Raw genomic sequence first — 19,713 nt, forward strand, 5'->3', positions numbered from 1 at the left:
GGTAGTGCAGATCATACGTGTACAATTACAGTTGGTACTGAACTACTTTGACTGGCCAAGAAAATGGTGTAATGGACAAGATAGAACTTCTTTGATATTCGTAAGCAGTCTTTGCTAGCCAAGTGCCTCGAGACAGGTCCATCATGCTGGTCTATTCATCGTTCCAGACTTGGCGATCATTCACATGGACATCTGCCGACATATGTTTACCTGGAACATGCTTTAAACAGAGAATACTTTGCTCACCACTAATACGATACCGTCAACGCCATTGTCTGTCTCGACATGGTATCCAAAGACGCTTCTGGCTATTCCTTCTGGTACGCAATATGATGGGCAGTTCTAGACCGATACAGAAGACCCTAGTTTCAGACTTATCACTAAACTATCGACAATGTATTTTAAGAAGCGCAGATCTTTATTGGCTACTTATCGTGGGCTGTTGCAAAACATCTCGCCTATTCGTTGTAGATAGGGACTAGATATGCAGACCACCCAAGCCTTTCAGCCAGCCTCTGAATAATCGGTGAACAACATACGAAATTGCCAGATGATTCGAAGCAGTGCCCGAGACAAAAGCATTTCTCCTAAGAGTGTATAGTTCTAGAGTAAAAGGAAAATATATAAAATGGCTTGGATCCGGTCCTTCATGCTATCTTTCTTAAACAATCGTACACACTTGATCTTCTCATATCACACAATAACAAAATGGCCTTGAGTCGTCAACAACTTCTTTCTACTTTTGTCCCTGGCATCAATCTTTACCCTGGGTCATCTCCTGCTTCGGTAATCTTCAGAGACACTCTTTACATATTTTATGCCGGTTCTGGTTCTGATGGCTTGTGGTATACATCCACCACCGATGGAGTCACCTGGGCATCCATCATCAACGTGAACAAGAAAGGTGCAGGAGCCCTCAACATAGCCCAGGGAACATCTCCCGCGGCTGTTGTCTTCCGTGACGCCCTATATCTCTTTTACAACGATGCTGGAGGTGTCGTCACGTACTTTACCAAGTTTGATGGATCCAACTGGTCTGCTGTTGCAAAGACAGACATCACCAACTCAAGCTACCGATATGTACCAAAAACATCACCAAGCGCCGCCGTGTACAGAGATACGCTGTATAATTTCTATTGTGCGAGCGGCGGAAGTGAGATATTTATCCATTGGAATTCGTTCAACGGAGTCAAATGGAACAGCTCCAACTGGGGCACCGGCACCTTTGTGGGTGGTACACAGCTTCGAGGCGTTTTTGCGGCTCCTGCAACAAGTCCCAATGCTGTTGTGTTCAACAATGCCTTGTACTGCTTCTTCAATGGAGCTGGCAACGACGGAACCTGGTACGCGAAGCTTACGGGGGATTCCTTTGCGACGCCTGTGTCCGTGTCAAATTTGAACAAGGGAATAACGTTTCGGCCTCAGACAAGTCCCAGCCCATTGGTACTACTCGACGGTTATGTGATGCGCCTATATTGGGTTGATAACGCTAGCCAAACAATGTGGTACTCGGATTATCGCACCGACGGCGACAACTGGAGTCCACAGAAGAAACTCAATTGTGATGGTGGCATTCCCAATCTAGCTGCAAACACAAGCATCACTGCTGTCCAGTTCCTGAAGAAGCCTTTTATATTCTGGAGTTCTGGCTCAGGAATTAACTTCTGCCCCAGTTTTGTATGGGAGATCAATACCAGTACCTGGGTCCGGCCTGCTCATCTCTTGCAAGATTCGGATTGTTTTACTGTCAGTACCAGTGACAGTACGTTGGTTACGCTTCTGCGTACAAAGCTTGGGAATGGCACGACAACTGGGGAGATTCCCTTTAACTATCCTCGACCTGGTACTGTGGTATCCGATTTTGTCAAAAGCGTGTACAGCAACATTGATGTAACTGACCCGACATTGGCTACCAAGATATTGATCACAACAACATTGGTTGCTAATGGATTTCTGCTGCCTTATCTAGTTTTCCTCCAGCTTCAGCAGCAGGGAGCAATCTTGCGATTCTACCGTGTTAGACAGTAGGTAGTTTAGTGAAAATTGACTATTAATTCTGTGGTAATATTGTCAAGGTAAATGCAATTTGTCCTTATGAATACCAATTATGTTTCACCACACATGGAATGACCATCACATCACATCAACTAATCAAAGTAGAAAAGCAACATTTGAGCGCCTGCAAACCAACCGATGGCATCAACATCGGTCACAGTGATTATGCATCTTCATGACAGCAGTCTCGGCACACTCCTTATCAGCAAGACAACGTGCCAAAGCCCATTCCGAAACCGTGGAACAGGTCGAACTCTCATCAACTCCTTGCCACGATCCAAGAAGAATCTTATTGTGCATCATAGACGCTGTCAATCCCCACAATCCTCCATTGAACCTCTGCTCATTCGAGCTATCCTCGACAGGTCCGCGATCGTCAAACAGTCTCCTCGTCCGCTTCTCGTCTTCCTCTCTGTCGTGCAGTGTAAACTCTGCCGTGGGGGCAAATCCAACCTGAGATAAAGTCGTGGCACTTCCGCATCTATCTTTGATGATTTTCTCCACGTATTCATCGAAACATGCTTCACGAGAGATTTTCCACGAGTCATCTTCGTGATGACCCCGACAGTCGGTGCCGTATTTGCAGAGTACCCCGAGGTTAGTCTTGGTCCGATGAAAGACAAAGAACGTACGGAGAGGTACATTCCAGATATACATGCTCTTGGCAGGGCATGTCTGGCTCTCCTGACCGCACTCGGAACAACTCGATATGTCTGGAAACGGGGCGTACGCCTTCAAAATATCGATTTTCGACAAATAAGGATGACGAAATGGTGGATCAAGGTAGCCAATGATGGCAGCTCGTATTTCTGGAGGCATTCCAGCATAAGACAGCCCTCTTTCCGCGAGAATGCGCTTCTTAGCAGCCGTTGATGGCTGCCCAGCTCGTCTCGCATCCACGATAAACTGACACGAACGTGGGAAAAACTTCAAGCCGGCACAATAATTTCTCTGTTCGCGCACGATGGAGCAGCCAATCGTGTCACGGATCGGACCATCTGTGCCAACGGTTTTGTAAACCCATTCATCAGCTTCCAGCTCATCATCATCGGGGATGTGAACTTGGGACCGGCTTCGTTCGTAGTGGTCGCCGGGGACACTTCCCGAGAAGGGCGCCCAGAAGTCTTGATCTTCGTTCTCATCCACCTCATTCTTCTTTCCAAAGACGAAGATTCTTCCGCCAATGCCATCCAGAGATGCAAGTTCGGCCGGAGAGAGTGCCTGAGCAATACGGTAGTGGGGCTGTACGTCTTCCTCATCTTTATCCTCAGGCCTCCAATATCCGATTCTGTACTCGCCGAAAACCCAGTCGAACTGCTCGCTTTTGTCACTCTCGGTCCAAATCTTCCCAAGAGTTTTTAACAGAGTGTCATCCATGGCTATATCCATCTGGTCCAAGGGAAAGCTGGGCTTGGAAGCAAAAGCTGTGGAAACTCTCATATCAAGGGCGTGCTGAGCTCGTAAACCCATGGCAAGGTAAAGCAACATGCGCGCAGTGAGGAAGTCTCCAAAGGGTAGTTGATTGAGGGCCTGTATGGGCTGTAGTAAACTTTTCCACGCGTTGATGACTTTGAGTCTGGGCGTGCGAGGATTGCCACGATGTTGGCTCATTTGGATAATAGTCTCGTAAAGCTGCAGGAGGCATTGTTTGATGGCGCTGTTGATATCCTCTTGGGATTGTGTTTGGGATTGAGGGGTCAGCTGATTGATCTTGGCTATCAGAGCAGAGTTCTCGTCCGCAACGCTCTGAAGGAAGGCTTTGTGCTTTTCCATTGTTGTCGTGTGTGAATTAACAAAAGTTGATAGATTCTTTTGGCTTATTGCCGATAGCTTATGATGGGATCGACACGAACGTCGCGCTTTTTGAACAAGTGCTGCCTGGAGGGAGGAAGGAAGCGGAAGCTATGCCTAACTGGGCTGATATTTTATTGGTTAAACAACAACAGATGGAAAATTAGTAAATCCTGACATCTGTGTTACTACAAGCAGACTGAAGTAAGGTTATTGAAGCTTGTATAGAGAATTCATTATCTTCTTATTTCTGCTTATTATTGGAATATCAGCTGCCGCCTTAATCAGCTCAGTATACCGGGCATGTATAATTTAGTACTCATCAGGCGCTCTGTGCCATATCTAGGTGTACATTAGTCCAAGCTGTACATAAAGAGACCACCCACCGTCAATCTGCCTATATAAAGTCTTCTTTCAGTCTCCTGTTAAAGTACCTGAATAGCCCTTGATCAGTATGTGCATAGATGCCGCCATTATGAAGCAAAGTGTGGTCCATGTCGGGCCTAGATCAAACTGGAGGTTTATACACACAACGAAAGGAAGCGGCACGTCCTTGCCATAGAGTGTGAGAGTGCAGTTTTGGTTATCTATATGTAGTTAGTTGCTGTCGTATGCGTTGTCATGTGGTGTCTACACTCCGCTTCCCCAGACTGAGCGCGGCTCGCTTCCTGTTATAAGATCAAGGGTGCTGATCATGCGTAGGTAGTTAGTTAGTTAGTTAGGTATCTTTTGGTATCCAATCACAAGACATGATGTTTAAATTGTGCGTAATTGCAGTGCCAACCCCTCAAGCCATAGAAAGTCAGTCTCTCTGTAGGAGACATCCGTTAACCCATGGTGTGATACCACGGATACCGTTAGGTTAGCATAAGGTATGTACAGGGTCTCTCCACATTAGAGAAACAAGGAAACCTGCCCGAAATCTAAGAGTGAAACGTGGGAAATGCGGAGAGAGCCAGTAAAGTCAGTTGACGCGATGGAGCGGCTTCGGTGCGCGGTTATCTCGAGGTGGGGTCACTTATCAAGCCGCTTACCTTTACGTACTGGTATCATTTTATTTAGCAAGCTTAGACCATGATAGTATCAGCTCCAGCTCATGTTAATCCTCGTTCAATCTGGGGAAATGACTCCATACTTATCGGGTGGAGTGTCAATTCAGCTCGTTATCTGATAAACACGGGATATCGGCAGTATAGTACAGTAGAGTATCGCCTATCTGTGTCTACATTCCTACATCTGCCGACCTATCTGTCCGTCTGTCTGTCTATCTACATATAGTGAGTGATATAACCTCTACAAACAATTAGCCGCGCTGTCGATCAAATGTAGCCGCGTTCATGTCTGTTGTGCTGTTCTGCGCCGATCAGCAGCAACAATGACCAAATGTCAAGCCGCTAGATCGTACCCCAGACAGACTAGACTATTTCAGGATGGTGATACCGATAACAAGACACTCAAATCGTGGAGAGTTCATCAGCAATCAGCCCCCCTTCTTTAGTGACCATTAGGCACTAACTTGCTTGCTTGCTAGTAGTAGCCATGCCCTGTCAGTTCTAGCCCTTGTCTTGTTCTTGCCTTTCGTGAGGCCCAAACGGACGGGCCATCTTTCCATCTTGATTCTCTATTTATTTATTCTTAAATGATAATTAATACCCCAATCTCCCTCTTTCTCTTCCCTTGACATTCAATTAATTTCATCTTGCTTTTTTTACTCTACTCATTAATTTGTTTGATCACCACATTTATACTTCTTCTCTTGGCTGTACAAATACTCATTGAATACACACACATTAATTGCTCGTTCAACAATGGAGTCATCCTCTCGCAGCGGCGACGCTGATCAGGCCCTCGCCCGTCTGGGCTACAAGGCCGAACTCCCTCGAAACCTCAGCATGCTCAGTGTTTTGGGACTCTCCTTTGCCATCATGGCCGTCCCCTTTGGCCTCTCGACAACAATGTACATCACCCTCACCAACGGCCAGGCCGTCACCGTCCTTTGGGGCTGGGTCCTCGTCTCTCTCATCTCGCTCTGCATCGCCGCCTCTCTCGCAGAAATCTGCGCCGTCTTCCCTACTGCTGGAGGTGTCTACTACTGGAGCGCAATGCTCAGCACGCCTCAATACGCGCCCATCGTGAGCTTCGTCGATGGCTGGCTCACTCTGGTCGGTAACTGGACCGTTACCCTGTCGATCAATTTCTCGGGCGCGCAGCTCATTCTTAGCGCCATTACCATCTTCAACGAGGACTTTGTCGCCAACGCGTGGCAGACAGTCTTGTGCTTCTGGGCTGTCATGATTGTTTGCGCTCTCGTCAACGCTTTCGGCTCTCGTTATCTGGATCTTATCAACAAAGTCTGCATTTACTGGACTGGCGCCAGTGTCATCATCATCATTGTTACCATACTCGTTATGGCTCCTGAGCGACGATCCGCTGAATTTGTCTTTACGCACTACGATGCCTCGGCAAGTGGCTGGCCTGCCGCATGGTCCTTCTTCGTCGGACTACTGCAAGGTACGTATGCCAAGTCTCACTCTTGCATAACACTCAATTAATTAATTACCTACAGGTGCATATGTTCTCACTGGCTACGGCATGGTCGCTTCCATGTGTGAAGAAGTCCAGAACCCTGAACGTGAAGTCCCCAAGGCTATCGTCCTCTCCGTCGCTGCTGCTGGTGTCACTGGAATCATTTACCTCATCCCCATCCTCTTCGTTCTGCCTGATGTCAAGATGCTTCTCGGAGTCGCCAACTCTCAGCCTATTGGTACCTTGTTCAAGGTCGTCACCGGTTCTGCTGCCGGTGGCTTTGGTCTCCTCTTCCTGATTCTCGGTATTCTCATGTTTGCAGGCATTGGCGCTCTCACCGCCGCGTCGCGCTGCACCTACGCTTTCGCCAGAGATGGAGCTATCCCTGGATACAAGCTTTGGAGCAAGGTCAACACACGCTTCGACATGCCCGTCAATGCTCTCATCCTCTCCACCGTCGTCGACTGCATTCTTGGCTGTATCTACTTCGGTTCCACCGCCGCCTTCAACTCCTTCACTGGTGTCGCCACCATCTGTCTCGCCTCCTCGTACGGCGTTCCCGTCGGCGTCAACCTTCTTCGAGGCCGCAAGATTGTTAAGCACTCCCCCTTCCCTCTGGGCAAGTTTGGACCTCTCATCAATGGCATTTGCGTTGTGTGGATCATATTCTCTATTGTCATTTTCTGCATGCCTGTTTCTTTGCCCGTCGATGCAGTAACCATGAACTACGCCTCTGTCGTCTTTGCTGGATTCGCTGCCATTGCTATCATTTGGTATCTTGCTTATGCTCGCAAGAACTTCACCGGACCCCCCATTCATGACGAAGATGGCTTTGAGCCAGGTGTGGAGGTCCTCAAGGGCCAAGAAGGTAGTTCGCCTGTACACAAGGATGCAAGCGATAAAGTAGAAAAGGATTCTAATTAGTTGGCAGGTAATACCGAAAAACCTGTACTCTAGGTAGTTTTGTATATGTATAAATGAATCGTTGTTTATTGTACTACGAATCTTGCTGTTTGACACATCGGTATGTGACTCTGAAGTTAGTTACGGTGCGACCGTGAGCCTTGATTGAACCACTATAACTTTTGGTCGAGGGTCACGAGGATTCACCAAGACGCCCTTCAAAACGGTTTGAACTTTAACCTAACTTTGTAAATTCGCATAACGGTTTAATGAGTACTAATTTCCGACATTGGAGCAATTGAACTGTTTGAAAGTCGATCAATGTCATCAATTCGAAATAGCCACCCTGGAGAACAAAAAGAGGCTTCAACTCGACCAACACTGCTCGACTGCTGTGAAATCTCTTCTGATTACAAGCAACTGCGAATAAGATGAAACATGACAGATAAGAAATGGATGATCAAAAAGAAAAAAACAAAAGGAACATATTTTAGATGAGAAAACAGATATAAGCGCAAAAAATGAGGTTCTGCCCGGGCTCGAACCGGGGACCTTCTCGGTGTTAACGAGATGTCATAACCAACTAGACCACAGTACCAAGCTGTTTGTGTTGAGAGACTGTGTCGCGACAAGCCTCATATTCGCAGCCTGGACAGTTGTCGGACAGCCAAATGCCATGAGTCAACAGCAAAGATTAAGGGGAAGTTGGGAGAAATAAGTGTGAATTGACTCTTCCAATCAATTGACTTTAATGCGAAACTCTATCTTCGCTACTATGTGGTAAAGAAAACCCTGAATAATGTATCGCTGTACTCGTGACTCAACCTTTAAAAAAGTAGAAAAAAATAATCCTCACATGCCATTAGTCTCGTCGCCATCCGTCGCCACGCTATTATTATGATGATGATGTCCGTGGTGATTATCGTGTGGTGGCGACGGGTTATTCTTGGACATGAGGAGCTGTTCCAGCAGCGAGCCAATCTCGGGGTATATCTGCTCAATATTCGCTAGTCCTTCTGGACCTAACCGCACCATTACACTAAACATGTTGGCGAACCGGGCTGCTTCTGTCCCACGTGTCACGGCGGCCTGCAAGTCTCGTATGTCAGACTCGAGGCCGCCCGAGTTCTTCTCTGCCAGGTCGAGGTCGGCAGTGGCTCGCTTTAGCTCGTCGCGTTTCAAGCTGATGGCCGTCTCTTGGGTTTTGATCTCCTCGCCCTTGGCAGCCCGACGTGTTTCGTAGCTGCGTATTGCCTGGGCTATCTCGGGCGGTAGGGTCATGTTATTCTCCTGGAGTGCGTGTAGCTGCGGCGCCAAGGCGTCTTCGGCGGCTGTCTCCTCTATGAGCAGTCGCAGTTTCGTTTGTGATTCGGTAATGTCGTCGTGTATAGCCTGCACGCGGTCTTGGGCGGCGCGCAATTTGCTCATCGCTTCCTGGTGTGTTGTTCTGTGGGGAAATATCTCTTGTTGCGCGATGGCTAGCGAAGAACGTATCGTTCGGACGTGGGCGTCGATCGCTGCGACAAAGACGTTGGTCGCCGGTTGTAGAGCTTCTTGAAGATTATTAGGCTCAAGGGAGCGGGTAGCGTTGGCCTGTAGAGTATCAGTACAAAGCTTCATAAAAGTCAATTGCTCCAAACTGACAGTTGCGCTGGGGCCGAAAGATGAAGCCATTTGGAACGTAGCCATCGGAGAACTAAACATCATCAGACTCTGCGCTGCGGAGAGACGCGACCCTTCTGGGGAGCTGTGTCGAATGCGTTTTTCTATCGGAGTGGGTATCGTGGTAGCTGGCCGTTTCAGCTGGCGAACGTTGCGAGGTACGGGAGGAGATGGGGGAAACTCTGAGGCGACGGTGATAGACGATGCCATGTGCTCTTCGCTCTCCTCCGAAGACGTGTGTCGACGCGATCTCGATGGATCAATTGGTGAATCTGGGGCACTATAATTTGCTGTTCTTCTTCGTCGCCCAGAGCGCCTCTCGATGGTACCACCATCATCACCAGTATCGTCCTGAGCATCTGGTGACTGAGGCATGGTTCTCACGAAGCGCTTCTTGGCAGCGTGGACATCCTGCGCCATCAATTTCCCAGCATACGAAGGTTTGCGATCGCGCGCAAGAGACTTGCGAAGCTCCGACTGGAGATCCTGCAGCGTATCGCCCGGATTCCTGGCGACATGATCCGCAACAAGGGCCAGATCCTCAAGCAAATTGATAGCCCACATCTTAGGAGGTGCTTCAGGGACAATGTCCCACGGCCAGACGCCCATGGCCTTGTAGATCCGACGAGCTGCGCGGGCGCCGCGTGTTTGTAGATATGTACCGTGGGGTTCTGGAATGCGGATAGTGTCGATGTTGTTGTCGAGAGTAGCGTCGGCCTCGATGATGGGCGACTGCGCGTTTGGCCGTGACGAAGGCATCGCGCGGCCCAAGGCAGAGCAGGGCAATGCAGGGAGAGAAGGACGATGGGAGGCGCGTATAGCTATGACATTCAATTGAGATATGCGACTAGTAGTAGTATGATATAGATGATGTAAGATGGTCCCAACCGCGGGCAAAAAGCCGGGTCTGGCGCCGTGGAGGTTTCTGGTGTTGCTCACAATGCGATGATCTTTCCCCAGCCACATCATGGAGTGTCGAGTCTGTTGAGGGTGAGCCTGTCTCATGTATAGTCACGTGATATGACAGCTCTTATCGATCCCCGCAGTCATGAACTCATGATGTGGTTTTACGGCCAATGATGGCGGTCAAATAAATTGATTTTTACTTTAAAAGAGAAATTGGCCATTTTACAGTCTTTCTACTCCTGATGATTGCCTTTTAGCATTTTTTTGGTGTTCTGTAGCTGGTGTCAATACCTAGAATGGTTGCATTCTTAGGCGAGGACTAGCACCATGTCCCCTAAAAGCAAAAACATCATTCGATTTTACCATGATTTTAGCAGGCCTCGAAATGACTCTGTGATTAGGCTATTTTTTCAATATCTCGTAATTTTATGGTTCTGTGATGACTGAATTTTCCATCACTATATTCGATATTTCAATCTCCATGTGGCTGGTATGAGCTTAACTTCTTGACTGCCAGGTTATCTTGAAATAAACGCCTAATAGAGTGCGAAAGAATGACCTGACTCTGAAGAGCGATAAGAGAAGGAATTCCTACTGATTTAATCAATTGATTGTCTGGTTACAGCTTTGAAATGATCAATCTCCAAGTCCAACGTTGAAACGAGCAGTTAAAAAGCATGATAAAACGCCATGATCATCTCGCCTCCACATAAAATATAAAATGATAAACAAAACATTCAACGCACTGTTGACGGATTTGATTCTTATCACGAGTGAGGATGACTAACTTGCAAGTTTTGTCTTGGCTCTATTCTTCTCAAGCTATTCATATCAAGTCATTATAAACTTGGTCAAGTTCTCTGACTTGAAATCATCTACCGTACTCTGTTGTAATACTGCCCAATGGCCTTATCAAGAACAGCCTTCACCTTGGAAGGATCCAACTTCTCCTCTCGGTTAAAGGTATACAATCCATTAACCTCCTGCTCAATATCGGCACTGCCAAGGATTATCAGTACAGATACAATAAATCAAAATCAGACATTACTTACAGTTGAGTGTACACAAACGCACAGCAGTGTCCTCCAAGGACAATACCGTTGACAAGTCGCTCGATCCTCTTGACGAGATCGTCAGGGTTTGTAGCAGTGGTGTAGCCCCAGTCCAGGTCAGCTCCCTCTTCTTTCTTAGCGGGAGCAATGTTCACACCGCCGAACTCAGTGTTCATGACGGGTGCGCCAGGCTTGTGCGCCGAGCCCTCATCAACGCCAGGGATGGGCTTCAGGAAAACGCCACGACCGCCGGCCTTGGGACCGATGATGCCTTCAAGAGTGGAGCAAGTCTTTTCGATCTCTGGACCATCGCTGTAGTCGTGGAACGTGGTTAGGTCTGTAAGTACATGCTGCCAGCCACAGTTATCGTTGATACTTCGAGTATCGTCGAGGTTCCTAGCCAAGCATTAGTGGATATCTAGTTTTTAAAAAAGATAATGCCTTACTTTGTGAGATAGTACAGCTGACGGATATGGTTTCGTTGCTCCGCGTTATCCTCGAGCGAAGGATAAGCCCAACTTTCGTTCACAGGAGTCCAAGTCACAACAGAAGGACGGTTGATAACCAACTTGACAGCTTCGGTCCACTCAGCGTTGAAACGATCGATGTACTCTGCACTGAAAGCATAAGCATTGGCAATCTCGCCCCAGACGAGGAAACCAAGCTTGTCAGCCCAGTAATAGAACAGTGGATCTTCAACCTTTTGGTGCTTTCTGCAGCCGTTGAGGCCCATCTTCTTGGCAAGTTCGATATCAAGCTTGAGGCTTTCGGAGCTAGGGGGTGTCATGAATGTCTCGGGCCAGTAGCCCTGGTCGAGACAAAGAGCCTGGAAGTATGGCTTGTCGTTGAGACGCCAAGTACCGTCACCTGTTGTCCAGTTGATGCTTCTCATGCCGGTTGTGGTCTTGACCTCGTCGATGATCTTGTCTGTGTCATCGTACAAGCGAATGACGAGGTCGTAAAGCTGAGGATGCTCAGGAGACCAGAGCGCAACACCATCGCGCCAGGCAAAGTCATTTTCGAGAGTCGCATTCTCAATGACAGATTGAGGCAGCTTAGATCTTTGCTCCTCTGACAAACGGACGTTGAGCTCAACGGCGACCGAATTAGTCTCCCGAGGAAGAGCCTTCTTCTCAGACTTGGACACAGGAACACCAGCAAAGCTAGCCTCGACCTCAACGCTATAGTCCCTGCCTACACGTCGTCCCTTGGTAGCAATGGTGCTGCGAAGTTGGCCAGAATGGATATCGTTGGACTTGATAACAGTGCCAGAAGAGCTATCAGCAATGCGAGCAGAGGGAACAACTTCAAGCCAGACAGACTGCCAGATACCGCCAGAGGGCGTGTAGAAGATTGTCTCTGGCTTGGCAGCCCAGTATTGCTTTCCTCGAAGCTGAGTCAGATCATAAGCTGAATCGTAAACTCGAATGGTGACACGGTGGGTGGTAGCATCTTTGGCCGCGTTGACGGCATCAGTGATATCAATCTCAAAGGGAACGTGACCTCCTCGATGACTACCGACATACTCTCCGTTGACCCAAACAGTAGCTTCATAGTCAACAGCCCCGAACCGCAGAACCAGCCTGTGATTCTTCTCTTTTTCTTGTGCGGATCTCAAGTCTGAAATAGCACGTTCGTACCACAAAACCTCGTGGACACCTCGATCGTTGATGCCCGATGCAGGAGACTGGAAGACATAGGGAACGTTGATTTTGGTTTTTGAGTTTGAAGTCTGGGTGGATGAGGTGAAGACGTTGTTCTGGATAAGAGAATGGGCCTCACCCATAATCTTCTGGACAACACTGTCGCTTTGGCCTTCTTTGCGGGAAGTAGTGGATGTAGTTACTTTGACCTCCTCAGGGAGACCGGAACGCTGCCAATTCTCAGAAAGGCCAGCGTCGCCATCATCAAAAAGGAAATCCCATTGTCCATTGAGAGACTCCCAGCGAAGTGGGTTACGCTCGAAATCAGGACGGGGGTACGTCATCTTGAATAAGATATGAGAAGAGTGAGTGCTTTGGATGAAGTGGAAAGGGATGTTGTCCTGCAACAATTGATAGATGAGTTTGAGTATAACGAGGCAAATTCAAATTGAAGATGACAAGTTTGATGTTTCTTAAAAGTTTTGAACGCACGTCGATCACTTGTTTCTCATTTGATTTCAATGAGGGGATGTCTCGTATGTAATCAGCATCAGGTGGGTCTCAGTACGAAGCCTCACAGGGCGACATGAAGCCCAAGACAAGAAAAGCTGGAGATTAATCTCCACATCCATTGTCTTGAAGTTGGTCGCAGCACGACTCTTGTGGACTCTTTTAAAGTGGTTCAGCTTTTCTTTGATCTTCTTTTTTTCTCAGGGTCTGGCGGTTAAGCATGATATATGTTGATATATATGGTGTGCTGCAGACAAAATATTCAAAAACTCCCAGTATTAAATTATTACGAAAATAAAATAATGAGATACAGGACGTTTCCTGCCAAAGATTTCTGTTCTAGTTTATAAGAAGAAAGACAGTGGTATCACTACGCTGAAAATCCGAATGTGCTTGCATTTTAAAACCCCATCTTCATCAACCCTTAAACGGACCAGCTCCCTCCTTTCCAAAAGGACTAGAGGCACCGGAAGAATCACTCACTCTGCGAATAGTCTTCCATGCAGCAAGACTCTTCTCAGTAAAGGTGCCAGAGCTTTCGATAAGCGAAGTGCGGCCGAAATTCAAAGTGCCCAGGCTAGGAGATGGGCTGGGCAACGGGTTTGTGGCCACAATCCGGGTATGCACTCCCATCTTTTGCCGACCGTCAAAGATGCTGGAGAATGTTGATGTACCACCGCTGCTACCGAGACGTGGTGGGTCGAGACCCATCAAGTCCGGTTGCTTGCTAATGGTGTTGTTGGGCTGTGAAACAGCACGACGGCGACGCCAGAGCCAAAACATAACTGCCCCGACCATAATGAGGACGACGAGAACAGCGATACCGATTCCAAGACCGGCTTTGGCACCAGTTGACATTCCTCCTGAGCCTGCTTTGTCGTCAGAGTCGCCAGTACCTGAGCTACCTCCACTTCCACTTTCCCCACTGCTACCGCTCCCATCACTGTCATCTTCGTCTTCAGGTGACATATAGTCTTTTGGGTTGCCTTCAGTGTCCTCGATACCACCGGTGCTTGACTTCCTCTCCTTCTCCTCGTGGTCTCCAACGCAAGAATACTTGCCCTTGACAATCTTCTTGACATTGGCATCAAACCAGCTACAGTCCATAGACTTGTCACCCACAACCTTGAAGTCTCCGGTGACCTCTTTGAGGTTGAAAAATTCAACATTGGTGAAGGGCCCCTTGATCGCGATGGTGCCGGCAGACTTGAGAGCGTTGGCTGTGATATTTGTGAGTCCATCGTTGCTGTCGATAGTCAACTCATCAACATAAGTAGCTCTGGGGAGAGCAAAGGTCGTTAGATATGGGTTATCTTCAACAGTGATACCGCCGTCCATCTCTTTCAAGAGCGGAATGGTCAGATCCTCGAAATAGTTGGAGGAAAAAGTCAAAGAACCCTTGACCTTTCCAAGAGACGAAAACTCAATCTTGTCGAGACCCTTGAAATTTGAAGTTGCCGAGGTAGTACTGTTTCCAATGGATGAGAGATAGGGGAGCAGCAAGGAACCTTCCTTGCCGTTGGCGGTGATAGACATGGTGGCTGCGTTTTCGAGAGCGGCGAGACGAAGTTTAGTTAGAGCACCGTTCTGGTTGAACTCCAAGTTTCCCTTGACTTCTTTGAGCTTAGGGAACGAGACTTTGGTGAGGGCGTTGTTTCCCTTGACGCTGAAACCCTTGTTTGCGTAGGTCAGAGCTGGGACGTCCAATTCCTCCATGTACCTGTTGGCATCAATCATAAAGTCGTCATTGACAGTATGAATTCCGTTGAGTACGAGCTCCTCGACTTCTGTTTCAGTGACTCTCATCATAGCGCCGACTTCGACATCCTTCTTGTGTTGGATGGATAACTTGGCGAAGGCGCTGGTGATGACATAGCCCTTGCCGACTTGTTCCAGGGCATCGAAGAGCAAGTCAAGCTCCTCAACCGTTTTGTCTTTGCCGGTTCCCGTGTTCCATATCGTGAATTCACCGTCTATGGACTTTAAACTCGAAGCTGTAACTGTTGTCTTTTTGGAATGGTGATGGGGGTAAATGTCCAGGCTGCCAGTAAGAGAACTAACGGTTCCGAGATCGACTGTGGCCTCGTCGGTAGGCCATGATGTAGGGCTCTTGTCGAAAAGAAGTGATAATGATCCGTCGACGTCTTTGCAGGATGAGATTCCGTCTTGTCCGTCTGGTGAATCGATGATGGTGTAGTTGCCCGAAATGTTACAGTCTATGTAGAAAACGCGTCAGGGTCAATTGAGCTGAAGTGGATGTGGATAGGGGGCTTCCCATCTCCACTAACTACCTAATTGGGGGGAATAAAACTCACCAGCAGCTGCAAATTTGCCAGAAAGAAGGAATGACAGCGCCAAAAAGGCAAATTGGTTTGTCGGAGCCATGTTCGACTCTTTGTCCTTCCATCTACAACAAACAAACGGATCAATCCAAAGGTATCAAAACAATCGGGGATGGTTCACCTTTTAGTTTTATTCATCTCGCCTGGCCTAGACAGGGAGATTCAGGTAGACTGACTACGGGAGGTGACCTACCCCTGTTAGCCTGGCACTTGTTAAAATTACAACCGGCGCCCGCCAAGCCCGAATGTTTCTTTTTGGGTCATCTAGTTCACGCCACCGACGCGCTAATAAGGGGCACTTTTCAGGTGAGTCTTGTAGCTGACTGACTTGGGTTTTTTTGGGTATCAAGGCCGTTGTTCAAAGCTGATCCATTGAGTCTTTTGGTGGACAATGCAGCGGGAGGCTTTTGTTAGACCAGATGGAAGCTACTATGTACCGGCTTGTACAGCGACTAGAATATGCTGGTCCAAAGACTGGCTGAGTGGCTGAGTGACTCTATAGCATTAGAGCATATGAGCTTGGTTTGTCCGTATTTCATGCCCTGGTTCATAAAAAAAAAAAAAAGACATCCACTTGTCCATCCCGGTCGATAATCACCCGCGTTATAAACACGCAAACACGGCAAAACATGACCCGGTCAGTTCTATGTTCATGTGAGATAAGAAGAGGGGTTGATAGGCATGCAAATCTCAATCAAAGTTTATCGAGTCGATTAGGTTGCCATTTGTCTCAACAAACGAGACTGTCCTCGACCAAGACGGGTCGTCATAGCAAGAAGGGCGTTATTTAGCGAGATCATTTCACATTAGATTCTTCCATGTCTTGAACTCAAATTTCCTCCATCATTTAAAAAACGAGATATCGCTCAAACCAAATCGATAGTAGCATAGAGCAATCTCCATCAATGGCGATCGTTGGTCGAAAAGACGCCATTCATCACAAACACCCAAAATTAGTCACAAACATTGTGTACATAAATACAAAAGTACAAAAGTACAAAAACACAGGTAGCAAATAAGAAATTGCCTGGAATGCAGAATGTAACTTTCAGTGTGATTGCTTGGTATCTGAGGAGTATATAGGCCGTACTGGTTAATATCATGGAAACATACCGTAACCATGCCATAGACCTGGGGCCTTGCGTGGCAACATTGTTGCCCTATCTTTAACTACATAAGAATGTTAGTTGGGCTCAGAAACAAAGATAACACGAGCGAGTTCACTTACATTTCTGCCATGTAAAAGGCTCTTTCAAATCATGCTTGGCCTCCCTCCAAATAACTGCACACCAACTCGTCACCAGCAAATCATAAAGCTTGTCGTTAATGGTAGCCTTGATAGCAAGACGAGGCGGTTCCACGACGTTCTTGTTCTCATCACGCTGCAGCTTAGTCTCGATAGCAATGACATGTCCCGAAGCATCCTTCCACTCAACAGTATTGCCACGTCCTTGGTTAAGAAGATCTTTAAAGGGCCTCTCGGTTCGAAGTATCTCATCCTTGTCGGCATTATCTTCCTCAACCTTGTAACCTCCCCCTACTTTTGTTGCATCTACAATGTTGACAGTCTTATAAGTGCGCTTGCTGCTTGTGAAGCCTTTGATATGTATAGTTGGCAGTGCTCTGAGTTGGACCTCGCGGCTTATGTCGTAGATGTGATCTTCAACATGTTTGAGTTTAGACTCAGTGCCTGTGTCATCCATGCGATAGCGGAACTTCTCGATTCCGTAGACGGTACGGTTTGCGTCATATACCGGGTTGCTCAGTCGATAAAGAGTGCGGGTTGGTGCGTACGCAGAGTAGATTTTGCAGTCGTCAATAACAAGAACAAGCAAGTCTTCTGACGGTTGTGATTGTTGATCATGTTGAAATTGGGGTACTGGTTGAGGTTGGGTTGTGTCGTATGATGGAGGAAGATCTGATAAAGACGATGAAGCTGGAGCTGGAGCTGAGGCTGAAAAGTCCTCGTTCCTATCGGCATTCAACATGGTATTCTTTTCTGAAATTGTTGGATTATTCATATTAGCAATTGATGGTGGTTACTACAAGACCAATCCAAAAGGACATTTTCCTGTCTTATATAACATTCCTCGTCTTGTCCACATTGCAAGGCTGAGTTGATCTATGTGAGGCGTCGTGCATGACCGTCGACTTTAAACTTGGCAGTGTTATTGGGGCGCAGTCTCTCATGACGTCTCTAGAATAGGTTTGATGGAGCGCGCTGTCTTTAATTGGAGGTTATCAACTTGGCCAAGACCCTACGAGGCACTTTTCAATCCTACAGGGTACCTGAGCCTTTATTTTCCTCGACACTGATTAGGTAGTGAATTGTATGTTTCCACTTGATCCTTCGCGCAAGCTATGATCAAGAAAGCATGGAATAATTATGGTCTTTTGATGGGGCTCTAGACCGACATGACAAACAATCTATTTGTTGTCAACAGTTATCAAATATATAATAACAATCCACTTTCTATCTATTCAGTATAACAAAACGTGCAATTGATCAAGTGGAATTTTATTGAGCCCAAATATATCACGTGTAGTTGACTCAAATGCAATTGGAAGGCGCGATAACCGGCGCTGACTCACTTTCGGAGAATGATACCGAAATATGATATGCTTCGGCGTCGACACCGGTCACTCACAAATAAGATCTGATATGCCCGGCTCTCAGGAATCTCCTCAACTTCTCCAAAACTCCAGACAGAAACAAAACCGCAATCATGAGTAATCAACCAGTCGGCCCTCTAAGCCCATCCGGCGCCGCATCAACACCTACGCAAGCGCCTCTTGATGGCCGCTACACTTCTCTCATACGCCTAGAGCCAACCCATGCTGAGGCAAGCTGGAAGCATCTCGGTGGTGAAAGAAACGGGCATCTATGGACGTACATGCTTGGAGGGCCTTACACCGACCATCAACAGTGGAAAGAGACTGTTGAAAGATTCAGCAAGTTGAAGGATCCGCTCTTCTACACTGTTTTATCTGGCCCACGAGATGATCCAACCTCTGAGCCCGTGGGTCAAATCTCGTTTTTCAACATTGTTCCGGATCACCGCAGAATTGAAATTGGAAACATCATCTTTGGCAAACCTCTGCAGCAGACAAAAGCTGCCACCGAGGCGTTTTATCTGATCATCAAGCATGCTTTCGATGATCTGGGGTATTTGAGAGTTGAGTGGAAGGCAAACCATTTGAACAAGCCTAGTCTCGCTGCTGCTGAGCGCCTGGGTTTTGTTTTTGAGGGCATCTTTAGGAAACACATGATTATCAAAGGAAGACGCCGTGATACTGCTTGGTTTAGCATTACTGATGAAGAGTGGCCTGTTGTCAAGAAGGCGTTTGAGACATGGCTTAGTGAAGAGAACTTTGACAAGGACGGAAAGCAGATCAAGTCTCTCAAGGACATCAGACGAGGTTTTGCTTAGGGTAGCTGATGTATACATCGCTAGACTTGAAAAGCCTCAAGTGGCGCTCGGCAAAGGAATATAGTGACGGAAATGAGCTTTGCATTAATTAATTCCGAAATCTGTTTCTTTGATAATTAAGAGCCGATTGGCGTAGAAAAGGTCTAGACTCTTGTAGAATAAAACTAGACTAGAAAGTGACCGTAAAAGACAAGCGTAGAATTTCTTCTTAATGACGACCAAAGCGTCGAGCAAACTCGCGCTAAGGGACAAAACAATTCCAAATAATTGCCTGATTACTATTCCATGCCTCGGCAAGTTGCCCATGCCATGCTGGTGTCTATGTACTGACTGTATTGGTACAGGATCGTCCACCGGAGTTTTCCGTCAAGATGATGGCAATCAATTCAGGTCGACAGCCTCAAATTCGCTCTGTAGCGGTGACATTTCCCAGTTTTGGAAAAGGTTTCCCGTTACTCAAAGATCTAGTCTAGATCTCTTGTGTTACCGAAAATACGCAAGCCATGTTGTGATGTGCTGTGATGTGATGTGCCAGCCTATCAATGCCTCGTCACGACCCCAGACTACGCGGGTCTCGCAGCTCAGGGGGGGGCGTCAATTGCCGTGAAAGACTCGGTGGCTTCTAAGGTTTGAGACGAACCCAAGGTTGGCTGCATTTGAGGCGTCACAAGCTCGTCCGGGGTATTGGAACTTTGGAGGAATAAGTGGGATATCGTTTTTCTTAGTAAGGAGTTGTTAATCATGGGAGATTTTCATCATCAAAAAGAATGGACACGGAATCTTGTTCTTTTCCCTTTATTTCATTCATTGTCTAATGAATGACTTGGACATTTAAAAAGCAAAAACTGTCGCACGGCATTATCCGACGACTAATTCATTTAGTGTCTACTCT

General features: G+C 47.2%; 6 protein-coding genes and 1 non-coding gene across 7 annotated transcripts; 3 read left to right on the forward strand and 4 right to left on the reverse strand.

Moving 5' to 3' along the window:
- Positions 1-708: 708 nt before the first annotated feature.
- On the forward strand, positions 709-2,028 carry FPOAC1_002552 (uncharacterized protein; the record flags this gene model as incomplete). The annotated part of the gene is made up of 1 exon (XM_044847129.1): positions 709-2,028. One exon carries the CDS (start codon positions 709-711, stop codon positions 2,026-2,028), a length of 1,320 nt encoding a protein of 439 aa, XP_044713045.1.
- A 171-nt stretch (positions 2,029-2,199) lies between these two features.
- FPOAC1_002553 (uncharacterized protein) lies at positions 2,200-3,828 on the reverse strand (the record flags this gene model as incomplete). The annotated part of the gene is made up of 1 exon (XM_044847130.1): positions 2,200-3,828. The coding sequence occupies one exon, from the start codon at positions 3,826-3,828 to the stop codon at positions 2,200-2,202; it is 1,629 nt and encodes a 542-aa protein (XP_044713046.1).
- Positions 3,829-5,654: 1,826 nt separating this feature from the next.
- FPOAC1_002554 (uncharacterized protein) lies at positions 5,655-7,329 on the forward strand (the record flags this gene model as incomplete). The annotated part of the gene is made up of 3 exons (XM_044847131.1): positions 5,655-6,357; positions 6,413-7,240; positions 7,304-7,329. The coding sequence occupies 3 exons, from the start codon at positions 5,655-5,657 to the stop codon at positions 7,327-7,329; spliced, it is 1,557 nt and encodes a 518-aa protein (XP_044713047.1).
- Positions 7,330-7,799: 470 nt separating this feature from the next.
- FPOAC1_002555 lies at positions 7,800-7,873 on the reverse strand. The gene has a single exon. It is a non-coding gene; the product is annotated as a tRNA-Val (tRNA).
- Positions 7,874-8,127: 254 nt separating this feature from the next.
- Positions 8,128-12,882, reverse strand: FPOAC1_002556 (uncharacterized protein; the record flags this gene model as incomplete). Its single annotated transcript, XM_044847132.1, has 5 exons — positions 8,128-8,868; positions 8,920-9,933; positions 10,728-10,842; positions 10,896-11,291; positions 11,342-12,882. 5 exons carry the CDS (start codon positions 12,880-12,882, stop codon positions 8,128-8,130), a joined length of 3,807 nt encoding a protein of 1,268 aa, XP_044713048.1.
- A 583-nt stretch (positions 12,883-13,465) lies between these two features.
- Positions 13,466-17,411, reverse strand: FPOAC1_002557 (uncharacterized protein; the record flags this gene model as incomplete). The annotated part of the gene is made up of 3 exons (XM_044847133.1): positions 13,466-15,264; positions 16,504-16,560; positions 16,619-17,411. The coding sequence occupies 3 exons, from the start codon at positions 17,409-17,411 to the stop codon at positions 13,466-13,468; spliced, it is 2,649 nt and encodes an 882-aa protein (XP_044713049.1).
- A 705-nt stretch (positions 17,412-18,116) lies between these two features.
- Positions 18,117-18,821, forward strand: FPOAC1_002558 (uncharacterized protein; the record flags this gene model as incomplete). Its single annotated transcript, XM_044847134.1, has 1 exon — positions 18,117-18,821. One exon carries the CDS (start codon positions 18,117-18,119, stop codon positions 18,819-18,821), a length of 705 nt encoding a protein of 234 aa, XP_044713050.1.
- Between the last annotated feature and the right edge of the window lie 892 nt (positions 18,822-19,713).

The sequence above is a fragment of the Fusarium poae genome, chromosome 1 (assembly GCF_019609905.1).
Source record: "Fusarium poae strain DAOMC 252244 chromosome 1, whole genome shotgun sequence".
Lineage (NCBI taxonomy): Eukaryota > Fungi > Ascomycota > Sordariomycetes > Hypocreales > Nectriaceae > Fusarium > Fusarium poae.